This window comes from Macadamia integrifolia, chromosome 14 (assembly GCF_013358625.1).
Source record: "Macadamia integrifolia cultivar HAES 741 chromosome 14, SCU_Mint_v3, whole genome shotgun sequence".
Classification (NCBI taxonomy): domain Eukaryota; kingdom Viridiplantae; phylum Streptophyta; class Magnoliopsida; order Proteales; family Proteaceae; genus Macadamia; species Macadamia integrifolia.
The window spans coordinates 8,177,033-8,203,519 of record NC_056570.1 but is presented as its reverse complement, the minus strand read 5'-3'; the positions used below and the strand labels follow the sequence as shown (position 1 = coordinate 8,203,519).

Here is a 26,487-nt window from a genome sequence, read left to right as displayed (position 1 = left end):
GGGGTATGATACACCAATCTTCCTCCTTAGACACACCCCAATAAAATAATGTTGTTGAGCGGAAGAATAGGCATTTAATGGAGGCTGCTCGGTCTCTTTTGTTAGAGATGAAAGTGTCCAAACTGTTCTAGTCAGATGTAGTCTTAACAGCTTGTTATCTTATAAATCGGATTCCCTCATCATTATTACAGGGTGCTATTCCCCATTCTCTGCTATTTCATTTTGACCCTTTATTTATTCTTCCTCCTCGTATTTTTTTTTGTGTTTGTTTTATTCGTGATCATCGTCCCAGTTTGTCAAAGTTGGATCCACGTGCTCTTAAGTGTATCTTTTTGGGTTACTCACACACTCAAAAAGGTTATCGTTGTTATTGCCCTACACTTCAAAAATATTTTGTTACTGCTGATGAATCCTTCTTTGAGTCTGTTTCTTATCCTGATGGCTCCGTTGTTGTATCTAACATGGATGATGATCTTCCCCTATATGTTATTCAAATTATTCTCCACAGGATACTACAGATACAGTGGTGCCACCACTGGTGGAATGGATGATGATCTTCCCTTATATGTTATTCAAATTATTCTCCACAGGATACTGCAGATACAGTGGTGCCACCACCACCTCCACCAGTGGTGCCACCACCTTCCACAGTTATGCCTCCACCACCCGTCGGTACGATCATCTACACTCTTCGTCCTTATACAGATTCTGCACCTCCCTGTTTCTACAATTCCTACCTCGTCATCTTCATCTATGGTCCCTGATCCAAGAATTTCCATTTCTGATATTGATGTTCCCATTGCACAGCGTAAGAGTGTTCAGAGCTGTACCCAACATCCAATTTCTAATTTTTTTTCTTATTATGTTCTGTCTTACTCTTTTCATACTTGTCTTTCCACTTTATCTTATCATCCTATTCCTAAGTCCGTTGCAGAGGCATTGTCTAGTCCTGGCTGGAGAACAGCTATGGAAGAGGAGTTATTGGCTTTGGATACAATCATACTTGGGATCAGCTCAATGTGAAGAATATTTTTCTTAATGGTGATTTACATGAAGAGGTTTATATGGAGCAACCACCAAGTTTGTTGCTCAGGGGAAGTCTGATATGGTGTGCAAACTAAAGAAATCGCTGTATGGTTTGAAGCAGTCTCCTCAAGCATAGTTTGGCAGGTTCACTGATGTGGTTCGTTAGTTTGGTCTATCAAGGTGTGACAATGATCATTCAGCGTTCTATCAGAGATCTGGCACAAGAAGGATATTTTTTGTTGTTTATGCTGATGATATTGTCATCACTGGAGACGATATTGAAGGGATCAAAAGTCTGAAAACACATCTACAACAGAAGTTTCAGGCCAAGGATCTAGGACGGTTGAAGTATTTCTTGGGCATTGAGGTTGCTCAGTCAAAAAAATGTATTTCCCTCTCTCAGAGGAAATATGTTCTGGATTTGCTGACAGAGACTGGAATGTTAGAGTTTAAGCCTTTGGATTCTCCTATGGATCCAAATGTGAAGCTTACAATTGAAAGTGGTGACTTGCTAGATGATCCTAAGAAATATCGAAGATTGGTGAGAAAGCAGAACTATTTGATGGTGACTAGGCCTGATATTGCCTTTCATGTCAGTGTTGTGAATCAATTTCTTTCTTCTCCACGAACATCTCATGATGCTGCTATTCGTATTCTACAATATCTCAAAAAGGCTCCAGGTCGTGGTTTGCTTTACACTGATATGCGATCAACTTTGGGTATTGTATTTTCTTGGTGGTAATCATGTGTCTTGGAAGAGCAAAAAGCAAGCTATGGTGGCTAGGTCTAGTGCAAAGTCTGAGTAATTCTACGAGTCATGTTTGCACAAGAGAACAACTTGTCGATGTTTTCACTAAGTCATTGGGGAGTGGTAGAGTACTAGAGTGGCCTATAATTGTAACATCTTTGGGGAGAGGCCTATATATGTAACTTCTTTGGGGAGTGGTAGAGTGGACTATATTTGTAACAAGTTGGCATGATTAACATCTATGCTCCAGCTTGCGGGGAAGTGTTAGAAGTCCATGATGAAAAGGGGAGGAGGCGTGGTGCGAAGCCACAGACTCCTTTTATGTTTTGGATTCCTATTCCTAGTAGGACTTATATTTTACTTGCAGTAATACTTGTAATAGCTGATTTGAGCTCTCTATAAAGAATAGAAGTGGGCAGCCCCTCTCTCTCTTATTTTACAGCTTTAGTAATAAAACCATGGTTTCAAACGTAAAAGGTCAAAAGTTCCTTTTCGCAGGTTTCGTCAGTTTCTGCAGGAAACTACCCAAAATCTCCTATGAAACTCAAAAATCAGGAAAGAATTCGACCTCAGATTCAACCACCTGAATCGACTTAGGGTTTGTTACCTCTATCCAAATCTCAAACTAACTCGTTGGGCTGCTACACTTGACTAACTGGGAAACCGAGAAGAAAATCAGAAAAGAATAATAAGAAGAAGAAGAAGAAGAAGAAGGGAGACACACAAGGCCAGCAGGCCCAGCCACACCCACCAGGGTAGAACTCCACTCGAAACTTTCTTTTAATTACTAAAGCTCCTCTCCATGATCGTGTTACAGCAATTTAAAGAAGAACTCATTACATAAAATTGGAAAGCAATTGAAAAATAGAAACTGACTAAATGCAAAGGAAACCCTACCTATCTACTTCTAAAACAATTTAGAAAATCAAATAAACTAAGATTGCTTCCCCTATTATCAACTATCAACCCTTGCCAGACCAGAAAATCGGTTTGGGTTGGTTGTGTCTTGGCTTAGGCCTCCATAGTGGGTTAGTTCAGTCCAACCAAGCCAAGGCATCTGCATCAAGTGAACAAGATAATAAACTACCCAATCATTAACTAGAGAACAGCAAGAATTTACCCACCAAAAAATATATGAAGGATTAACCAGGAAATATTTGCCAAGAGTCAAAGGTGACATAAACAATCAATTATGTTTTCATAGCCAGGTGTCAATAATTTAAATCAGGACTGACACTTCGAATAGTTTATGTGAGTGAGTGAAAATGCTTCCAAATGCTAGCTTCCACCACGTACAAATAATGCCAGTAGTTCACTCGATTTTAAATCAGTCAGAACCATGTAAAAATGAAACTCTTTGTCTGACAGATGCTGCACTCTTTTCCTTTCTTCTTTTTTTTCCCCTCCTATCCCAAACTGTTTGTTCACTGTATTAAACAAATAATAGATCCCCCATAAGTTCGCTATGCTACCCTTTCATTTATCAACACATTTCAGTATTTAAAAAATAAGAGGGAAACGAATTTCTACATGGAAATAAAGAAGTATGAAATATTGGAAATAATATGGGTATTTAGCATTTTTAGCTTCAACCACCATTCCCAAAAAGATTGGAATTTTTCAAAGAGGACAGTCAAATTGAGACAGGAGTAAATGCCTTCTAAGAATTCAAGAAAGAGCTTTCATATAAGTTCATTAAATCAATCATATAAAAAGTTTTTGATATAGATCTTTTTTTCAGCTTTTTTTTTTTTTTTTTTTTTTTTTAAAGATTAACCTTAAAAAGTTCTAGAATAACTCTTCCCAATTCCCAAATACCCCAGACAATATCCATTAATGCAACCCAAAAACAGCTTTCAATTCTTCCATGCGGGCACAGAATATGATAACCAAAATAGCTCCAACATATCTTCTGAATATACAAACCCCCCCCCCTCGGGGGAAGCCTTCAATGAATGGCTCTAATGATTTTATTTATCCATCTATCAAAGATCCACCCAGGGAATACCCACCTTTTGTGCTCAAAGCACTCATTACATGAGCAATAATCTTTTCAATGTATTTAATTCCAATTTTCTAACTACATACATGAAGAAGAATAAACTTAAACCCAAATTAAACACAATCCATGTTGAAGGCATCTTATGTTATAAAATCGTAATCAATCAATATAAGCAAATCAAAATATAATCAGGAGATAAACTTCAGAATAATAAGCTATGGTGATCAAATATGAAAACAAACTCGGGTAAAATTATAGAAGAGGATCTAGCCCACTTATGAAAGACAGTAGATCATACCATGGCAAAGGTTGATCAGATGATAATACATCATGAAACAGAAACCACCATAGTGGTTCATTAATATCACTTATACACGAAACAATAAATTAAAAAATAAAAAATAAATACCTGTATAAGATCAAAAACTTTAGGGTTCGAGAACCCAAACATGTAAGAACCATATTTTTTAGCCATCTGCACTCCATCTCTGGCACTAACAACATTAGATAAATTGTCCTGTATCTTTCTTATCCTCCTGTAAATTTTGTTCCAGCAAGCAGATGGAGTAGCTCCTTTGAACTGCAAATAGAAATGTACTCATCAAAATGAAATTATATCAGATCAGGAAATTGTGACACTAGAAATAAACAAATGCAATGTGGATCCCGTCGTCTGACATATTTTCTACCCCTACCTCATGAACAATGCCACCATTAGCAAATTGGAATCTCACATAGCCAACACCACAAAGAAAACTCAGTAACAACCCAAATCAGGACGGTGAAAATATACCGACAGAGATACACATGTCAATAATACATAAGCTAAACATTGTATCCAGCATCCTTATTGGGCGTCGACAGAGTATTCCTGTAGCAATGGCAGGAGTTGATCCCACACCCACCATTAGCCCAGTTAAGCCAGAGATCTAAGTCTAGACCCTGGCATACATCTCACATGATTTATTAACACACTCAAATCCATGCAATGAACAGAAAATTGAGTATGTAACATTTGTTAGGCTGAAAAAATATATATATTTACAATAACAAAAAACAGATGTGAATGCTTATCCATTAGAACACATAAGTTGAATTTATACACCATTCCAAAGGGGGTTCTGTTCTGCCACCCCTTTACATCAAATAATATACTAGCTGAAAAAATTACAATGAGAAAATTTCCTAGATCTACTAGATTAAAACAATAATTACAAAACAAGTAGGTTTACAAGAAAAGTAGGTGTGAAACCATAGTGTCATGGTGTCGCCTAGGCGTCGCCAAGGCGGCGATTTGGCGTCCTGGCAGAAAAAGAAGTTCATGGCAGTGGTACGATTTACGTGACTCACAAATGATGGTCGTCATTGGCTGATAGGCGTCGCTATGGCACCGCCATGGACGCCAGGTCACGCTTGATTCACTAGGCGGTCAACTTTTTGTAAAATGTAGGGTGATTTTGATAGGGCTATGTTGATTTTTGATGATTTAATGTTGCTTAATGTTGGTTTTATATGTTATAGGGTATATATTGTAGGCTTGTAGCATGCTAAATAACTTTAGAAAATAGGGGAAATAAAAAAATAGCATACTAAATAACTTTAGAAAATAGGGAAAATAAAAAATTACACATAGGCGATTTGACCGCCATGGCAACGCCATAACGGGCAATTCATGGCCAAATCGATTAGCCACCCCTCCACCGCCTTGGATCGATTTGACGCCATGACAACTATATGTGAAACAATGTCAACCCTACTGTTTTTGAAATTTATTATCTTATCTAGTATATCTAGGCCATTTCCCCAATAACAAGTTTCAGAGTCTAATTGACCAAAAACATTATGCAATGGCAGCAAGTCTACCCAGACCCATTATCTCCTATGCAACCAAGAGGCATCTATATGTTGTTTCCTTGACATTCTAACTGTGCTAGCCATGGACATAAGATTGCCAGTTTTCCCATCACGATTCTAATGAGGTCGGAGTACATAGAATACAGTCAAATAGAAACTGCAAGAAGGAATAATGTATAGAATAAAGAAACCCCACTTCAGAAAATTGGAATTCTAAGAACAAGACCACATTTCCCTTAAAATCACAAAAGAAATGCAATAATATGTTTCAGGCATCAGCAAAGAGTGCCAAACTCTAAAAGAAAGAAAAAGGAAATACATATGAAACAACTAACCTGTTCTCCAGAATCTGCTGTAACTCTGAACAGAGGTCGAAATGTTGATTCAGGGTCTCTCAGCACTTCCATCTTATAGAAGGTACTTACACTTGGATCTGATTAAAAACAAAAAAATAATATAAACAATAAAGACCTCCTAAAATGATGAAACAGCTAACAAATGAAAGCAACAAGGAAATAACACACTGGAATGCTACCCAAAAAAAAAAATACAAGTGAAACTTATTTAGCATCAGATAAAATACTTCACCTGACATGGAAGTAAACTTCCTCTGAGCTATATAACCTTCAGGCCAGATGTACCGATCATTTTGAAAATGATCCGAGTCCCTGACAATCTTTCCTGCAACATAATTATGTGCAGACAAAGAAGAATGAGTAATCCCCAGTCCCTCTCAATTATTTTCAATCAGGATAATGCAATTAACTACTTATTCATTGATGATGACATGATACTCAATGTAATGCACATGAAACATCAGTATTGCAGTGTAATGGTCTATCGCGCAAATTAAAATCTTTATCAATAGATGGGAAAATCCAAAATATTAAAAATCACCTAAGCTTATAACACGGAGATCCCCTAATTCAAGTGGACAAGTTTGTGTGTCTTCCAGTGTTTTATGTGACCCTTCATCTCCTACAGCATCAGAATCGCTACTTCCCTCCTCAGCACTGGCATTCCGACAATCATCAGTGCTGATGTTATTTCGCAGCCTCAACATTCTTTTTGGGAGCTTTTGTTCACTCAGGTACCTGGTAAAAAAAAACTGTTTTCAGACACTGCATGGCAACCATTAATAAGAAGATCGATGTTCATTTGTACATGGAACTCATCAAACCATGTGCTCTTGCTTTTCAATACTCAGTTATTCATTAAAAGGAAAAAAGTAGATAAGGAGTTGTGGAAATCCATATTTCTTTACAATATAGAAGGCAAAAAACAACTACGCCTAATCTGATGCACTAATAAAACACCTCCAAGTAGAAGGAAGCACCACAAAATGCTGCTATAAAAGTGTGCATGCCCAAATTGCAACTTTGAAGTTTTGTATGAAGCTAGAAGTTATATTATGTTAAAAACTAGTATCATATTTTCATACACAGCATAAGGGGTATTCCTTTTTCTTCATTTTTTGGAGGGAAGGAGAGGGGTGGTGGTAAGATAAATACAAAATTCAAAGTGAATTTGCACTGTACATCTCTAATCCCTTGACCTTATGAACTATGAAATCACAATCAAATAGGTATTGGGAGAATCATAATATGGTAAAAGGCTGAAGAATGGGATTTGCGACATCCATGGTTTTAAGTATCTCCGATACCGATACGATACCCTCCGATACGTATCTTAAATTTAACCGACCGATACGATACACATCGATACGATACATGAAATTTTTAAAATCCTTTCGTATTGATATATATCCTACAATACATACCGATATGCATCAATACACCACCAATACACATCGATACGATAGATATGCCTCGATACGACTATGAAAATTATAAAATTGAGGTAAAATATACGTTTCGGTATGTATTGGTACGTATCGGTGAGTATCGGTATGTATCGAGCGGTATGTATCGATCGGTACGTATCGGTATATATTGGCACGTATCGATGAGTATCGATATATATCGGTACGTATCGGTTATATAATGGCCAAGATGGGTAATTTTTCAGAAAAACACGATTTTTTGAAGAGTTTTTGTTCCAAAGTTGCTGTCAGCCATATTTCTCTCTAACTAAAGTGGAAATCAAAGTTGGGAATAAGGATTTTACATTTATGGGACAACTACAAACTTTGAATTCTTAGTACGATACCCTCAATTTAGTGTTTATGCATAATACATGTTATCAATAGCTTTTTTTAATAACTCTTTATGCAAAAGTGTTTAAAAAAATGTTTCATATCCATTTATGTGTGTATCTTAAGCGTATCTTAGTGTATCTCCGATACGATACGATACTCTCCGATACGTATCTTAATTTTGGCCGACCGATACGGCGACCGATACCGATACTTTAATCCTTGGCGACATCTCAAGTATGATTTAATGGAACATCATTTCAGACTCTGATGTTTGCTAATTGTTCAAGTGATAATAAAATGCTCTCATAAAATCAAGATCCAATCTCAAATCAACTCAACAAATCCTCAGGCCCAAGTTCACTACATAAATACTGTTTCTTGAATTTCTTTGGTAGGCCCCAAGGAGAGTTGAACTCTCGACCTCTTTATTGTGAAGAGTTGGTCTTTACCAACTGAACCACCCCCTTGGGATTTCTGGAATGTTTAGTACCTTTTTCCCCCTTTTTTTTTCTAATGAGTTGTTTGTGGTACAAAACTTCATCCCATCTAAGTTCCAAAGATGCATATGGCAGAGATAATAATCTAATCAAACACTTAAACAATGAGTGTACCAGTAAAGGAAGGATTGAAAGTCTATACTATGAAGTGGTCAACCTAAACAAGATTTAAAAACGTGGATATCCGTCTCGCTTCAGCCTGACCGAAATGACCGAAATATGCCAAAATGGCTGAAATTTCACCGAAACAGTGCAATTTTTGCCAGTATGTCTCGGTTGGCCATTTTGGGGAGCAAACGTCCATATTAAGCTCCGTTACTCCAGGGAAACTTTATTTTAGCCTATATTAACGTATGTAAAGTTGTAAACTTCTATATTGCAAGAAAAGTCGCACAAAGTTGGTTTGAATTTGCACTCTTGATGACAATATATGCCAAACCCTACATACGTCCTGTGATATTGCCTATTCTACACCAATATGCAGGAAATTATGTCGTTGGAGTGACGTGGCAACCCCCCAGCACCGTATTCCACCAGTGTGTAGAGGTAAGGTGGCAAAAATTAGCAAGAAAAGTGGGTTTTCTGCTTCCCACAGGCGAAACAGATGAGTCTGGTCAAAATTTCAATCAGACAGGCTCGAAACAGGGTATAAATAATACCCCCAAAAGACGTATTTCCGAAACAATGTATGAGTTCGAAATTTCAGCTTATCCCTCAATTTGCCAGGCGTTTCGTCTCGGGCCTTTGAAATCACCGAAATTTCTTAAATTTGAGCAAGTTTTTTAAGCCATGAATTTAACTAATGGCTTACTGCCATGTCAAAACTAAAATATTTTAGTTTATTTTTACAACAATTTGTGCACAGATGAGAAGTCTTTCAAATGAAAACATACTAAGCTGAATGAAATTGATCAACCGATTCTGTGCAATGACTACACCTATAAACATTTACAATTTCAGAAGGGAACATTATCTATAAATTTTAGCTCCTGAATCCTGCAATTGTTGAACTACTCATAATTTAGCCAAATTCAATAATCATGGAAACAATTGTTAGTTGAACTTAAACCCAGAAATGAAGGACAAACAGGAAACAAGTTTTCTGTGGCACAAGGCATACATTGAGGGTGTCAATCGGTCCGGAACCAAGCATTCGGCCCAGTTCCGGTCTCGGCTTCAAGGATTGTTAGTGTGATCCAGAACCGGACCAGGTCCAGTCTCGGTTTTGAAAATCAGTACTCGTACGAACCTATCCGGTTCTGGTGCGGTTCCGGTTCCTATTTGGGTTTTGTATTCGGTTCTTTTTTTGGGTGAATGAAAATTTTATAAACAAAGAGGAAGGAAAAGATACAAACAGCCCCTATAAAGAGGGGAGGGGGAAGAGAGAAAGCAAGCCCTCAAGGGGAACAAAATTCCTGAGCACAGAGCTTGGAAGCTCCCAGGAAGTAACAATGTGACAATTTCTGGGGGAAAGGGAACAAGTGTAGGAGACTTTAGAAGCCTTAGTGTTGACATCAAAGAATATGGAATTCCAAATCTTGCCAAGCGGCTGAGAGTTGGAGGTCAATTTCCTATGATTTCTCTCCATCCAAATCTGATTGATCGTTGCACAGAAGGCAAGCTTGCCCACATAGTCACAAATGGTCTTTCCTTGAAAAGTCATATCCATCCATGTCCACTCTCTTTGAAGGGGGAGAATTCTTCGGTTAACTGGCCAGCATTTGGAGAGAACAAGTTTCCATATAGAGGAGGAGACAGGACAAGCAAAGAAGAGGTGGTCAATGTCTTCAGGCTCAGACCACAAAGGAAGCATAAAGGGTTTTGTATTCGGTTCTTATTTGGTTCCAGTATCCAGTTTTAAATTCGGTGATGCTATGTAGAAGACAAAAAACAAATGCTCATTCACTAGATTGTTGGTCTTCCCCAACAAAAGAGTGTTTTGAACTTAGACTATAACTATAACTCTATAAGACAATTTAAGTGATTAATTACTTCAGGTTTCTACTTAAGTTATGTCAAATGTTTAGTTTTTAAGAAGAGGAAAAAGTTACATCAAGTTATTCGGTTCGGTTTCAATTAGAAACCGCTTGTTCTTAACATAGATCCAAGTCCAAACCGAACCGAATCATAAACACTCATTTCAGATCCAGGATGTAACCAAATTGTAATCGGTTTGATTCGGTTCAAGGTATTCGGTCCGGAATTGGATTCGGTTTTCGATTTGGTTCCGATTTGACACCCTTAGCGTACATACATTAATCAGAGTAACAATTAAAACTCAAAGCCTTGACCTTTGGAATCTTAACAACAAAACATTGTCATCTAAGGCATTAAAGATCTTTACAGCCTTGAATTTTGATAGGGATCATATAACATAGTTTATCTCAGATAGAATGGTGGATGCTTTCTCTTGGAGGTGTTTGGGTCTTTCTAGACTTAGAGGGAGACATTGAGTGTGTCTCCCCAATGATTCTGAGATGGAAGACAGAAGTTCACAAATTAGCAGAATTATCACATCAATTTTTCTCATGTTCTCACTGCTGAAGCTACGTAACACAATATGGATTCTGTGGATTTTGCTCAATATCTTAGTGAAATATGAGGAGAAAAACTCTGAGGTCCACTTTGAATCGGAAACCATGGAAGGACTACAGAGGGTTGCTGATTTCCTTCTGAATGTTTGAGGAAAGTCAAAACTCAACTTCATATTGAAAGATGATTGTGCGGATTGGATTTGGCGTTGCTTCAAAATTCATCCACAAGTTTGTTTAAGCCAGGAAGAATTGATGCGAATAAATCAGCAGAAGTGAGCTTATTTTAGTGGAAATAAGCCTTTGGGTTTGTTTCTATACATATTGGGCCTTTGGTCCAATGGTTTTTTATTGTAATAGCCAAGGATGTATGGCACGAAATGCTGGGCACTCAAGAAGCGTAACATAGATAAGTTGGGTGAGTCAAAGATGAGGATGTTGAGATGGATGTGTGGCAAAACTTTGAGAGATAGGGTGAGGAATGATAGGGTAAGAGCTGACTTGGGAGTTGCCCCGATTCAGGATAAGCTCAGAGAATGTCAATTAAGATGGTTTGAACATGTTCAAAGGAGGATGCTCCAACACGGAGCAGTGATCAGATCCAAATGGATGGAGCCAAAAGGGCTCGAGGCAAGCCAAAAATGACAATTTGCTAGTTGGTAAGGAGAGACATGCAAAAGCTAGGTTTTGACCCTAGTATGGCATCTAACAGAGCTGCTTGGAAGGAAAATATCCAAGTTGCCGATGGTGAGTAAGTGGGATGTCCCAGAGGGGTTGCGGTACTTCGTTTATTCGCTCCCCTTTCTTTCTCTTTCTCTCTTTTCTCCTTTATCTACTCTTCTTTCTTTTTCTTTTCCTTCGTTCTAAATCAGATCCATGTACCTGACCCCATTTAATTGGCATAAGGCTGAGTTGTGTTGTTATTATTGAGGGAACATTAATGGACTTAAAATATGTGTAGGAGAGATGACAACGTGATTTACTTTACTAGTTAGTCTAATTAGGTCTCTATGAGTCTAGCCTTGTTTAAGCTACTTGCCATAATGTTAGGAAAAGTTTTAGTAGCAGTAGACTACCTACAATATAAGCTATTGGCTGGAGGAGTTTCAGGGTTAGTTTAATTTCTTTTGAGTCTTTTATATAAGTTTGTAAGTGGCTACAACCCTGCACACGAATTTGAATAATGAATTTGGCTTTCAGCCCTTTGGTTCTGTGGTAATGCTCCCTACCGTGGTGATTCAATTTGCTCCCCGGTGGTGATTCCAAGATTGGGGCACTGGTGGGGATTCCAGCCTACAGATTAGGTGGAGATTGCTGATCATATCTTTTCTAATCTTTTCTTTGTTTTTCTCCTTATTAATATTCTCCATTTTAATTTAGTTTCAGTCCTAGATTCTGTTTTCAGGTTTGATTTCAGGACTCCAACCTAAGATCAACCTCTGCTAAACTTCAAGTTCTGGTCTGTTCTTGAGTTCTACCATCAGGTTCTAGTTCTGCTGCCACTGCAGGATTCTGTTTAATTTTTTGTTTCAGATTCTTACCGTTACATTGAATTCATACGTTTCCTAGTTCTAGCATACTTTGTTAAGTTCATGTTTGTTAGAGTGTATGTGTTGATTGGAGGTCTATGGGTGTCCATAGACCTCCATACCATGGTATGGTATTTGGTACAAGTTATCTTTGTTAGTTAGATGTTCCTATTAGTCTTTAGAGTCCTACTGATATTATGTCTTTAGAGTCCTACTCAGAGTATGTAATTGTTTTCAGATTTAATATAAAGAGATTGGCTGGTGATAGGTCGGATATCACCTATCGCACAAGCCTTCCTCCAGCAATCTCTTTCTCTCTCAATCCTCTTCTTCACAGGTTCTAGTTTAGTTTCTTCACATGGTATTGGAGCCATGAAGAAGAAGAAGAAAAAGTATTCTGTGTTTGTCTACTGTTGGTAAAAAAAATTCGATTATCATTTGCTTATTCCTGTTCCTCGTTTGTGGAAGTTCGTCTGTTGATGCTATCATTGCCTATGGAGTATTTGAAGGATGTTTGACACCTTGCCAGTACTGCTGGTTGGTTAATGTTTTAATGCTGATCGAAGTTTATAGTTGCTTCTGCTACAAGGGTTTCTTACAAATTGTTGCTGGTTTTGGTTTCAAATCTGGAGCTTTTGCTAATTGCCGCTGGTGTTGATTGATTTTTTGTTTGATGCTATGTGCTTCACCTTCAGTTTAAGTGCTTCGACTGTAGTAGGGTTCCTCTGATTTAATGTCGCTGGTAGAAGGGGTTCTGCCTGATTTCCGCCTACACGCTGAAGTATTTTCGTTGTACGATTGTCGAAGGAAGAAAAAAACCTATATTGCTGCGTGCCCCCTATTACCACTTAGATCGCAAGCTACGATCCATCTCGACACTTGCAGCCAGCAAAGGTGGTTCGATCTCCTTCGATAGGGTTCTGTTGGTCACGTGCTTTTGATCGAAGGAAGTTGGTCTCCAAGCAACTCAAACCCTAGAATTTCTATTGCCAGAAACAACTTGCAGAATTTGATTGCTTCAACCTTTTAGATCTGGAATCCATCCATCAGCGTTCAATAGAGTTGGGGAATACAAACTTGCCATTGTTTTCCTCTTGCGATTTGGAGTCCATAATGAGGCACTAGATCAATTTGAGGATTTTCGTTGTCCCTGGTTTCAGAGTTCTAGTCTAAGGTTGAAGAAGGAAGATTTCATGGATTTACAAGTAAGGGGCCGATTACTTTTACTATTTACATCCATTCTCCTTTAATTTCCAGAACAGTTCATTCTTTTAAAGTTTGAATTCCATAACTACCCCAGCTTCTATTTACTTACTTTTAAGGCATGTTTTGCTTCGGATATTACGGATTTGCCACCCAAACTCTTAATCTACGCTATCTACCATTCTTATGGTCACATAAGCGATTCGAGTAGGGTTTTGGAACCCCGGATCCGCATCAATTGGTATCAGATCTTGGAACACCAAATTGCATTGTTTGGTATATTTGTTTGGATGCTCATGTATTGCCAGAATTTATAGAATTACCATTGGTTTGTATATTTCCCTAGATCGCATCATTGGGGTTGATAGCTTTTTCTTGGAAAATGGGTACTTGCATGAAATGGTGGTCTAATTGCTATTATTGGAGGATATTGGTCGCGATTGCTTTTGGTTGGACATTTTATTTGATGCTCATCTGTCCTGACGTAGCGGTTGGAGATTATTTATTCATATTTGATACCGTGCGAGGGAGATTGGAAATTATTTTTATGCTCATGATTATGGGATTACTTATGCTGCTCATCCATTGAGATGCCGATTATTGGAATTATTTGTCCACTTATAATGTTACACGTAAGGGGGGAGATTATTGTTATTATCTGATCAAATCAGTCATCAGTGGAGATTCATATCTGCCCAAGATTATTTCAATGACGATTATAACTGTTTATTTGTTCGTGCCCTCAGCAACTATTTATCTTTTGAAGATGGTTATATTATGCAACCTAATGCTGTTTGGTATGTACAGCCACCTGATGCTGCTACTTGGTTTAGGGACACCTCTTTTGAGGCTCATGAGTGATTTTGATGCAATTATTGGCTGTTATAGTTTTGTTGGAGTGCCTTCTTTGTGAAGGTCTTTTGATGTAGCTGTTGGATGCTACTCTTTTGTTGGAATGCCTTCTTTGGGAAGGACTTGTGATGTAGTTATTGGATGCTACACTTTTGTTGGAGTGCCTTCTTTGGGAAGGACTTTGGTGTTGCTGTTGTTCCTTGCTGGTGGTTTTTCTTGGTTTATTCGACATGACATTTTCTTTACCTACTGATGTATGATGTGTTTGAGCTAATATTGTTGTTGGTTTTATGATTATTGATTGGAGTTCTCTCTGCTCTTGTTGGAATTGTTGTTGGTCCAAGCTGGAACTTTCTGTTACCGAGGGGGAGTATTAGAGTATGTGTCGGTTGGAGATCTATGGGTGTCCATAGACCTCCATAACATAGGATGGTAGTTGTTACCAGTTATCTTTTGTTAGTTAGACTTTCCTATTAGGCTTTAGTGTCCTCATATTATGTATTTAGAATCCTACTCAAAGTATATAACTGTTGATAGGTCGGATATCACCTCTCTCTCTCTCAATTCTCTTCTTCACAGGTTCTGTTTATTCTATTCTATTTTGTTGTTGTTGTTGTGTGATTTAACCCTTATATGTAATGTGGTTATGTCAAAGGCATACTTGTCCATATACTGTTTTCAAGTCAAATAATTATAATATAGGGCTCACGGTGGAGTATTCTGTCCCAATGTATCTGGTTCTACTTTCTCTTGTTTACTGATTATCTGTTTCTGATATTGTTTCATGTCTTTGATTTCTAACTTTAATTCTTTGAATTCTGATTTCAATTACTTGTTTATGCTGCTGTTACTGATATTCCAGCATATATATCTCTTTAAAACATCTGTTCTGGTTGTTCTCTGAGACTGATTTCCAATTCTATGGCACTGTACTTGAATGTCCTAACCTCAGTAGGATTTTCTTACAGCTCAGAATCTGAGCCTTGGATTGTTCACAGATGAGACATTGAGAACCAGAGGACAGATTGGTGAAAAACTGACTTCAATGATCATACTATTTGATATACAAGGCAAGCCAGAATTTTTTTTTTTTTTTTTTTTTTTTGGGGGGTGGGGGGGGTGTGGGAAGAGGGTGTTCCGAAATTGATCAAAAGGAGAAGGTGATTTTAGTTGCACTTCGTCCAGATTAATCTAGATAAGCATATACCAAATTTGTTCCCCAAGCCCTTAAAAAGATAAGTATTCATTAACCTGGAGGTGGAAAGAGACCCTGACAGATGCTATTGGAAAGATGGATGAGAAGGAAATCCTTGGAGACTGGCAGATATTATCAACTGTGTAGACAGCAAAGGCATCGTACAGTCACAGTGTCACATACTCCGATGGATGCAAATGTAATCTCTGGCTATGCTAAAACGATGCAATAAAAACACCCGAAATAGGGAAATCTCTTCATTATATCACGTCAAAATATTTCAGCAAATAACTAAGGGCCTTCTTCCTGAATACATGACCCTGCAGTAAAAATATGGTGACATAAGCTACTAAAAGGAAATTGATTCTCATAAATAGCCTTACATTTTGGCCTCTTCTAAGCTTCGACGGAAGCTTGTCTGCTTGCACTTCAGATGGAAAGAAGAAAGAAGGCCTTTGAGAAATGAGATGACGTGCTTCATATTGATCCTGGCAATCACCACAAGGGCAAACCAAAAAAGTGTGGTCTATTTAGAACAATTGAGTAAAAACCAAAGCCCACCATTTGCATCCTCAATATCAGCACGAAGCATAAAGAAGTTTTACACCGCATAATTGCAAGGACACAGTCAAATTCTAAAAATCTCTTCATACATCAAAGTACCTACAAACCTGGCAAAATCATGGGTTCCAAAAAATTGCACCGGAATTGATCTCTCTGCTGAAGTTGGCTTTAAACCTTTACGAGCACTAATATCTGCCTCATTCATAACTATTGCTGGCCACATAGCATGACCTGCACAAAAATGGCAAACATTGAGGTGCTTCTACAACACAAACAATAAGAGTGATGGACATGTACTTTACAAAAGTAACTAGTAAGGGTATCAATCGGTCGGTTCAGACTGGTTTCAGTTGGGCTGAAGCCGCCGACCCAATTTCGGTATAGTACTGAGCCAAACCGAAACCAAACCATTAAGCTGAAGTTTGATTTCAGTCAATTTTGGTCTAGGTTTTTATCGGTTTTTCCTCTTCTCGAATTATTATCAATCCAATACCAGTTTCGGTGCTACATACAAGTATTTCAAAAAACAGTAATACAACATAATTTTTTCCTTTTTTCTGTTTCCTATCAGTTTGCTTCCGGGTTCAGCTTCCGGTTTCAGTTGGGCCATTCGGTCGGTCAGTCCAACCGATTTGGGTTGGATTTTGACACCCCTAACGAGTGGTAGTAGAAATCAGTTCTTCTTTTTTGATAAATAATGAATTTCAATGATGATTTTTGAGATATGTACTGCAGGGGTATTATTGGCAGACCCTGCGGTACTCTGTTTAGTTGTTTTTTATCACAATAAGGGGACTGTCCCTGTCATGGTTTACGTCAAGTCAGAGTTGTTTTGTCTTTAATTATTTTCATTCCTTGTAATTAGACTTAAGGTTTCCTACTAAGAGTACATGACCTAATATTATAAGTACTGGGGGTGGACCATGATAGTAACGTACTGAATGATGCGGATCCAGATTCCAAAGTCGGAATCTCACTTATGGTCCCACAAAAGAACAAACAATTCAACCTAAGCAAACCAGTGGCAATCTTGTAACTTCTGGTATAATTTAAAACCCTCTTAAAGTGAAATAACTAAATGGGGATAGAGCTGGAATTAATCCCAAAAGAAAATTTTAGTTCGGGAAATTAATATGGTGATGGGGTTAACTGAAATAAAGTTTTAAATGCAAGGGTTTTACTGTAAAACAAGGGACAGGGGCTTAGGGGTAAAACAAGAATCAAACGAGGACTAAATGGGGTTCAATACTTGGTTACCATCAACCTCACGAATCCAGCTATGGCGGAACCTTGCTGGTTTCGACTAATAGAACTCACCCAGAAGGAATTCAATCGAACCAAAATATTGGAAGAGAGATCGATCATCAAATCACTCTTGATTGTATCCAATATCAGATCAGAAGAAGACACAACAACAATCTCGGGAAGAGTCCTGTGACCAGAACCTGGTGGAAAACTCAAATCTGAGTTCTGGTTTCAGATATGCTGTCCACTGACTCACAGGAGCTTGGGATGGAACTTAGGGTTTAAATCGCCCCAGGGAGGAAAGCTTATGCCCAAAATTTCAGACTGGAAGCAGCAGAATCAAAGCAGATCGAACCACCTTCAGTGGCTGCAAGTACCGCCTGGAACAGTAACAGGGAAGACAGAAAACAGGAAAGCAAGGAAGACATACAGGAAAGAAGAGAAGAAGAGCAGGGAAGTAAGAGGTACGCACTCATGGCCATGGTTTCCAAACAAAGAAATATTCAATCAAATCAATATTCTGTTCCAAAAATCTGTCAACAATGGACTACACAACCGTATATAAAGACTCAAAAACTGACCTTCCTAATCTGAAATGGAATTAAACTTGCATCTAAGTCTAAAAATAGAAATAAAATCTCACTCGAATAAGAATACCACCAAACTAAGTTCTAACTCTAAAAAGGAAAGAAAGAAACGAATCAAATCAAAAGATATCCCTAAACCCAATGACCAACTGCATCACTGAATCTACTGGGCTTCAGTTGTTCTTTCTTCTTCCAATGGTTCTCTCTCTTTCTTCTCTCCCTCTCTTCTTCAAGCTTGATGTCTACTGGTTATTTGTTTCTCTTTTGCTGCAGCTCAAGGAAGAAGAAGGTTTGGTGGTAATGTTCACATGGTACTGTTTACAAGGACAGGCATGGGTCCCATTAAGCCAGCTTGTATGGGTTGGAGATCTGGAACTGCAAAGTATCTCTTAGTAGTTAACTAAATATTTTGTTGCTAATTCCATGTAATGAGTCACTTAGTGGTTAAGATAGATATTAAGTAGAAGTTTCTAATTTTTTTATTTTCTGATTTGCACGTAATAGCAACCGATCCTCTAGAACTAGAAGGATTCCATCCTAGTTTCTACACTAGAATTTACTTGGCAGCAAAGTAGCAAGGAGAGTTACTATTATTGTTAATCTGGCCACTGGATATTACAAATAAAGGAGATGGGCACACTAGCCCAACAATTTGGATGTTTTAGAAAACTAGCTCTATGTGAGTGAGTACACTGTTGTGAATCAGTCACAGCCAAGGAGATGAAGCCCAACCGCAGACTTTGGTGGTGAAGCCAAGCCACATCTATTCCTATTCTTTTTTGCTTTTCTTCTCTCTTTTTTTTCCAGTGTTCTGCAGGTTTTCCAGCAACTTTCTCACTCCACTGTGGCCTTCTACTAGGTGATTTTTGTCCTTTTGTGTTTACCTAATCCTTTAATATTGCTCTCCAAGTTCTCTTTATCTTCTGTTGATTTTAAGTGCTGTTTCATATCTGCAATAGGGTTACTTAACCTATGAGTCTGAAGTCTTTGCCTGTGATTTCAGAACATCTAACCATTGACTTAGGCTGGATTTTGGATATGTTATTCCCTTCCCCTTCGACTCCATTCGACCAAAACTTGAGCACCATCATACAGATGGATCGAAAGTTATTCAAGTTCTCCTTACTTGCTATTTTCTGATTTTTCTCAGTTTCAATTTTCAGTCCATGCTCATATATATTAATCTAACAGTCAATTGGCTTTGGTATTTTAACCACATACCCACCCAATTAGGGCCTCTATTATATATTAGTTTCAGCCCCATCATATTTATGGTTTGCTAGTTCTAGTCCTTTTGAGTTTCTGCCATATTCTCAATTTTCTGTTTCACTTTGATTATGGCTTCTCATAGGTTTGCTAGTGTTTGTTACTTCAGGCTAGCTTACCTCATCAGATGATGATGTTGTATTCAAGGCATGGAAAAAACTTTCTAAATCAGCTATACAAATACCAAGTCTTGATTCAGTAGCAAAATGAAGGACCCTGCTTAAAAAAATGAGGTTTTCTAGAAGTTGAGTTCTCAGGCAAAAAGGGGCAAAAGCTCAAAATTCTGCCGTAGTGAGTCGAAATTTCACCGAAATGACCAAAAATTATCGAAATCTGGTAGGCCTGTAGGGTCGACCCTTGTTTCATTTCGAGGCTTCTTGAAACATAAATATTCCGTGAAATTTCAGTCATTTCAACCGAAATTCCAAACCATGCATGACAAAGACAAAGATGCATCACATACACACACATATACCACAAGAGATACCTGTTGTCCAGCAAATATAGTTGCAGCAAAGTATCGCCCCAAGCCCCAGAGTGTTGGGACAATTAATCAGTTATCCAGTAATGCATGTTTGCATTCACTCAATGGTCAACACAAGAAAAAATAAGATTGAAACCAACATCACAATACACAACTATTCCCCCACGGTCCATGGTTCAGTACAGATCAACCATTTCTCTTCCCAAATCAGGTATAGGTGACCCATCATTCTATCAAGTACAGCAGTAGACTCAACAACAACAACACAGCTCAGCCTTATCCACTTAATGGGGTCGGCTACAGGAATCTGCTAGAGGAAAAAGAAAAAGAAGAGGAAAAAGAGAAGAAAGAGAGAAAAGAAACAAAGCAAATCAACACCTCTGGGACATCCCACCTACGAACGATTGGCAATACAGATCTTTTCCCTCCAAACAGTTTTGTTTTATGTCATACTAGGGTCAAGACCTAGCTTCTGCATGTCATCTACAAGAGGAAAAAGAAAAAGAAGAGGAAAAAGAGAAGAGAGAAAAGGAACAAAGCAAATCAACACCTCTGGGACATCCCACCTACGAATGATCGGCAATACGGATCTTTGCCCTCCAAACAGTTTTTTTTATGTCATACTAGGGTCAAGACCAAGCTTCTGCATGTCTTTCCATACCAATTCATCAATGGTCATTTTCGACCTGCACCAAGCCCTTTTAACTCCATCCATTTGGATCTAATCACTCCTTCGTACTGGAGCATCCAAAGGCCTCCTTTGGACATGTCCAAACCACCTTCAGCAACATTCACAGAGCTTTTCTTGAACCAGGGTAACTCTCAAATCAGCTCTAACCCGGTCATTCCTCAGTCTATTTCTTCAGGTTTTGCAGCACGATGGTTCTAATGATGATCCTGCACATATTTGTGTGTATTTCACTGGTGGATTTAAAAAATCTCATGAATTGACTTGGGTTAAAGGCGTGGTTCTGCCACACTCAACTAAGCAATAAGTACACAGTACACGATTAATACAAAAATCCCTTGAATCATTTAAACCAGTTCTTCACTGCTCAAGAATCTGGCCTAAAACTCTAACTAGAAACAATTACAAAGCAATATATATTATGAGTAGTTTAATACTGATTGCATGTGTTTGTAACCGCAATTCCAGAATCAGTCATAATCTCTAACATGCACATATAGCTATTTCTCATGATTCTTAAAGTATGCTGATTGAAGGCAGCTTAGAAGCAATCAATTATCTACGCATATAGACTATCATATCAGGAGGATAAGATTTTGGCTGCAGTCAGACCAGCTCAACAAATGGAGATTGAAATCCTCCAACTGACACTATAAACAAAAGAGCCCTGTAACAAGGGTATCCTCGTATAGATACAATGTAATCCTGACTTTTTTTTTATATTTTCTTTTCAAGGGGCCCATTTGATGAAGATAAGTCACTTAAAGGGTTTATTTTATTAGAAATAAGCCTTGGGTTGGGTTATGTAGATGTTGGGCCTTTGATCCCATGGGATTGTAATAGGCCACTTTAATGGGCCTTAAATATGGGTAGAAAGTAGGAAAACGAGATTTACTTCATTAGTTTAGTTAGAATCCTACTCTTGATATGATCTGTTGCTTTATTTAACTCAACTCCATGTTGGAGTCGTACGTTGTCTTTTAGAAATTCAAAATAAGAGCCCAATTATGTTTGTTTTTAGTTAGTGAACAAAGTTAACATCCTAATGATGCAGTACCGACAAGGGTCTACAAGAGAAGAACCAAGACCAAGGTCGACCCAAGTGGCTGACTGGGTAGACCAAGGTCGACCCAAGATCTGGTCCAAGTCAGCCCACGATTTGGGCTGCTGATGGAGTTACTAATTAGTTATTTAGTTTCTATTTTTCAGTCCTAAATTGGTTTCTAATTTCAAGTCATTGGTAGTTTCTAATTTCTGTTTAAGCTAGTTTCTAATTTCTTTATATTACAATTTTCTAATTTTAGTAACTACATGTTAGTAGTTTAGTCAGTCAATATTTAGAAGCTTTGACCTTCTACTCTTTGTAATCTAACACCCCATCATTATAAATAAAGTAGGGCTGCTACTGTAGCCCACGATTTTGACAATTAAAAAAAAAGGCTTCGTGTTGCTGCCGCTGGGTTTTCTCCATGGTTGTACCTTTGTGTTTGATCAAGAGTTAGGGATTGGTGTGTGATCCGATCGACACTCTGCGGCGAGAAGTCCGGGTGGGTCTCTTTGTTATCTGGTTTTCTTATTGGATTCTCTTCTCCAGCAGTTCAGGTAAGTGCTCTAAACATTCTGCAGAAATTCTAGGTTGCATTCTTTGTTCTTCACTGTCGGCCACTTCTGTTTGGGAAGTTTTGACCACCTGATGGTCCTAAGATTTTGATCAAGTGTTAGGCTGAACTAGAAGGGAACTCGATCCCGGTTTGGTGCTGATCAGACCATTTTCTGGTCTTTTTTCTAGGTTTTTACAATTCTGGCCGAGAGGTTCTCTGTCCAGAATTTGATTTCTGTTTTTTAAATCTGTGTTGAAGATTGACTACTGCCTTTGTTCTCCAATGGGCTGGAATTATACTCATTAATTAGGGGTGTTTATAAGTTCCTTAATACTGCTCTGTTGAAATTCCTGAAGTGTTAGGATCGATTACCAGATTTCAGAACCTGCTGTCATGATTTGAGTTCTGATTTCTGTTCTGTGTTGCTATGAATTTCTGGACTGTTAGCATCTGTTGATCTGAACCTATTGGAGGTGTTATATTGCTATTAATATTCCTGGTTTAGTCCTAAGACTGCTGCTGATTTATTTCGATTCTGTGTTACTGTTCATTGAGATTGATTGTCAATTTTGGTTTGTTGTTGAAGTCTGATTTTCTGCTATATATTTGCTGCTGGGTTTGGTTGTTCATTGATCTAAAAGTTCCTGCAGTTTTAGGTCTAGTTGGGTGTCCAATCTAGTCCTACATTACCTAGGTTAAGTAGGTTTCCTTATTTATTTTCTATTATGTTTTGAAGTCTTTAACCTCTTCTATAGAAGAGGCATTGCTGTAACACAAGATACAATAGATTAAATGATATTTTCTCGTGCTGTTTTGCAAAGATTTTCCTGACAGGTAGTATTCATCAGCTGTGAGAGCTGAGAGTGAGAGATGCAGGCTGAGATAGCCATTCCCCTAACCCCTTTCTTCTCCAATCACTTCTCACCCTCTAAGCTTTTTTATTTTCCTACTTTACCTTTGGTGGTGAGTGTTTTGAGTCAGAATTACCAACAACTTGAAGATCAACTACTGATAGAAGACCAGACCAACACAAAACAGCCAATCAATCTCTCCCAGATTCAGAGTTTTGACCCTAATCAACTTCCCCAAGGACTCTCAACCTAGAAGTCACTTTTCGGAGCCCTTTTAGGGGTTTGTAGGGGACACCAAGGAGGGAACTCGACCAGGTTTTCAGGGCCATCTAAAGTTCCTAGGTGCTGTTCTAGTTTCCTTATTTTGAGACCTGAAATCAAGACGTTCCATATCTTTCAAACCAATCAGCAGAATCTGAAGAAATTTCAGGGTTTTGTTCTCCTCAATAGGATCTTCAATCGATCCAAGTTGGAGCCCCATCAGAGCTTTCTACAGCCAACTGCAGGTTTCACTTATTTCTGCCCTGTTTGGGTTTTGTTCTAAATCTGGTTTCCAGATTTCCCCTACTTGTGGTGGACTTATTTGATTGGAGTTCTGGTATTATTCTTGAGGGTTTATGTTCAATCAATACTCTTACATTACCATTTCACTACTTATACCATTTGACATGATGTTCTAATAACTGTCTTATCACTATCCATTCAAAAAATGCATTGACCTACATATAATATGAAGCTAACAATTGCGAAAAAGTATACCATTCTATCTTAATGAAATGTGAAATTAAATTGAAATAATATGTAATGTAAGAATAAGGAAATCTCCTATAAGGTTTTCCCATCCCTCACAAATTCATATGAGCTCATGTATCGAAAAGAAAATCAAATGAGCCAATATAATTTTGATTTTGAGGATACTGCACTTCAAATTAAAAATGTTAGCCACCAAAAATTATGTGGTAGGAAGAACAACATCATAAAGGAATTCTGACATGCAGTTTAAACTTTTAAGATACAGTTTACTAGGGAAACTATGACAATCAACTTTTAGCCACACCAACGTGAATATGGGAAAAAACTGTGTGATAGGAACCACAAAGCACAGTGGAAATCTTCTATACAGTTTTACCTTTTAAAGTACACTGTACTCAGGAATCAACGACAATCAACTTTTAGCCGGCCCGAGATGTAAATTGGGAGCATAACACTCCTCAAATTATATAAAGCAATTTACCCCAAAAAAGGAAAGGAAGAATAGCTAACAAACCTGTAAGTTTTGCCCATATGATATCCCCAGGTTCAAGCTCTTGACAGTCCTCAAAACCAGCAGCAAGCACAACCATCTCACCATAATCCAGGCCATTAATATCCACAGTCTTAACACTATATCTCAAATTCAACCGCCGCATTTCCTCGCGAGAGAGATAAAATTTGACCTTCTCTTCTGAGAGAATTAGACTTTCGGCATCATCATCTACATATTGAACCTGCACTTTGTTCATCATGGATCAGAATTGGAACAATATAGACACAGCATAGTTCAATGATAACAGAACTTAGGAGTTCTAACCAAGACTATAGCTTTCATGGCACCAAGGTGAACCATGGCAGTTGCTAGGTGCCTAGGTGACAGTCAGATGAGACCAGGGCACCAAGGCGAGCACCTTTTTTGAGGAAAATTTTCCGCATTCCATGTGCTGATTCTTGTTCTAAGATGTGATTTCTTATTCTATCCTTTTTTACTTGTCTTCCTTTCTTTTTTTTTTCCTTCTTCTTCCTCTTTTTCCCCTCCCACCTCTCCCTTTCATCCCTTATTTCCCTATTTTTAGACTAAAACAGGTCTGGGTGCCTAGATAGATAGGGCTCCCAGTTGCCTTAGACATGTCTGGGCCCTACCTTGTCACATAGGCAACACCTTGACAACTGTTGACCAAGACTTCACAACCAAATTCAAACTTTTTGCACATCAAAGTGTCAAAAAAAAAAAAAATCCGAACAACAATATGATGACCAAATTTAAATGTTGAAGGTGAGAACCATACTCGATGCTGATTCATGTCAGAATTGTACCCAACAATGCAACCGGAATACCATTCATCGTCCAATGGCCAGTAGACCTGTATTCAACCAACTTGTAAGTTAGAAAGTAAGATCATATAGACTATAATTTATTCCGTTTACTATATTACACTCACATCATGGAGCTAAAAATAAACAAAGCACAGCATATATGGCCAGCACAACTACTTGCCTTGCATTCTAAGCCGATGAATATGTTTGGTTCAACATCTCCAAAACTTAGCCTGCAACATTAACTAAAAGTATTACTTTCACGATATAGCACTACTTATAAATTAGGCTAACCATGTGGAGTGGAAATTTTCAATTTCAGTTGGAAAGAGAATAATGCTTGCATCAATTATCAAAATTAAAAAAATAAATAAACGAAACTTACTCAACCCATCTCTTTGAGCGAGATGAACCAGCAGATCCCTTCTGCGTATCAGGTTTCTGCATTCCCTTTGACATCCTGAGTCTCCTTGTACCATTAGAATCTCTCTTCTCAAAAGACCAATGCCCATTAAGACCCCCAAAAACATTCGAATCTACACCCAATTTGAGCAGCTCATACTTGCCCACTTTCCTATTACGCTTAACGATTTTCTTGTTCCTGACCGAGTTGAACCCAATATCCGATTCACCAGCTCGACTCTTCCCCAAATCACCATCTCCAATGTCGTCAATATCGCTACCCCCAAACCGATTTCCTCCAAAATCTTCACTCGGGTCAATTCCATCAAAGCTCCTCGATTCTGATTTAACACGTTTCATCAAAGAATCGAAGAATGGGAGCTTATCCGCGCAATGCCGGGGCCTCTTCGCCCTCCTGATGTAGACATGAATGAGAGGTGGCTTGTACGACTGCGATCCTTTTTTACCTGAATCGTCAGGAGGGTCACCGAGGGGTTCATCGATAAGCTTTCGAGCTTTCACCTTCTTCGACATAACGTTCGAGGATCCACTAGCGCTAACGCAAGGAGAAGTAGCAGAGTAAACGTGGTGGAGGGGTAAGTACCTTATCGGAGTTCCAGTTTCGGTCTCTTCTTCTTCATGCATGAACTTCTGCAACGGCACCGCCATGGAAGAGAAGGAGACCATAACAAAAGCAAAAGATCAATAACAATCGGTGAATCTGTGATTTGATTTGTGTTTGTTTTCGATTAAATTTTTTGTTTTTATTTCTTAGGGTTTTCAAGGAAGAGAGAGACGGGCTTTTGGAGGGACGCTTTCCCCAAAATAAGCCGTTTCCCGCCGTGCGAAGGGGAAGGGGGGAATGGGAAGGAACCCGATTTATTTATTTATTTATTTATTTTAATATAATATTCGGAAAGTCTTTATAAGCTACTTTGGCCTCTTTCTTGGCAGTTCAAGGAAGTAGTGAACGCAAGAAAGAGACTTAGAAGGTAATTGAGTTTCAAAAGTGCCCTTAAAACAAAGGGAAGGTTTAGTTTCAAAAGTGCCCTTAAAACAAAGGGGAGATTTCTTACTTTACACACCTCAGCTCAACCTTAAGAGGGACACAAGGCCATCATGCCATGAGTGTTT

General features: G+C 38.3%; 1 protein-coding gene across 3 annotated transcripts in view; it reads right to left on the bottom strand.

The window, feature by feature from the left end:
- Nucleotides 1-26,230, bottom strand: part of LOC122061091 (histone H3-lysine(4) N-trimethyltransferase ATX1-like) — a 54,495-nt gene extending 28,265 nt beyond the window's left edge. The window contains exons 1-10 of one of the 3 annotated variants that reach the window (XR_006134559.1): nt 25,337-26,229; nt 25,133-25,184; nt 24,924-24,998; nt 24,149-24,368; nt 16,267-16,390; nt 15,979-16,083; nt 6,528-6,724; nt 6,219-6,311; nt 5,966-6,063; nt 4,186-4,356 (exon numbers count right to left, since the gene is read on the bottom strand). Coding sequence is in view for 1 of the 3 variants with exons in the window: in XM_042624277.1 (XP_042480211.1) it covers nt 4,186-4,356; nt 5,966-6,063; nt 6,219-6,311; nt 6,528-6,724; nt 15,979-16,083; nt 16,267-16,390; nt 24,149-24,368; nt 24,924-24,998; nt 25,133-25,184; nt 25,337-26,040 (1,839 nt within the window). In the remaining 2 variants the exon portion in view is untranslated. Of the gene's footprint in view, nt 1-4,185; nt 4,357-5,965; nt 6,064-6,218; nt 6,312-6,527; nt 6,725-15,978; nt 16,084-16,266; nt 16,391-24,148; nt 24,369-24,923; nt 24,999-25,132; nt 25,185-25,336 lie in introns of all 3 variants that reach the window. The other 2 variants (XR_006134560.1, XM_042624277.1) reach the window with 2 other exon arrangements.
- Nucleotides 26,231-26,487: the final 257 nt, after the last annotated feature.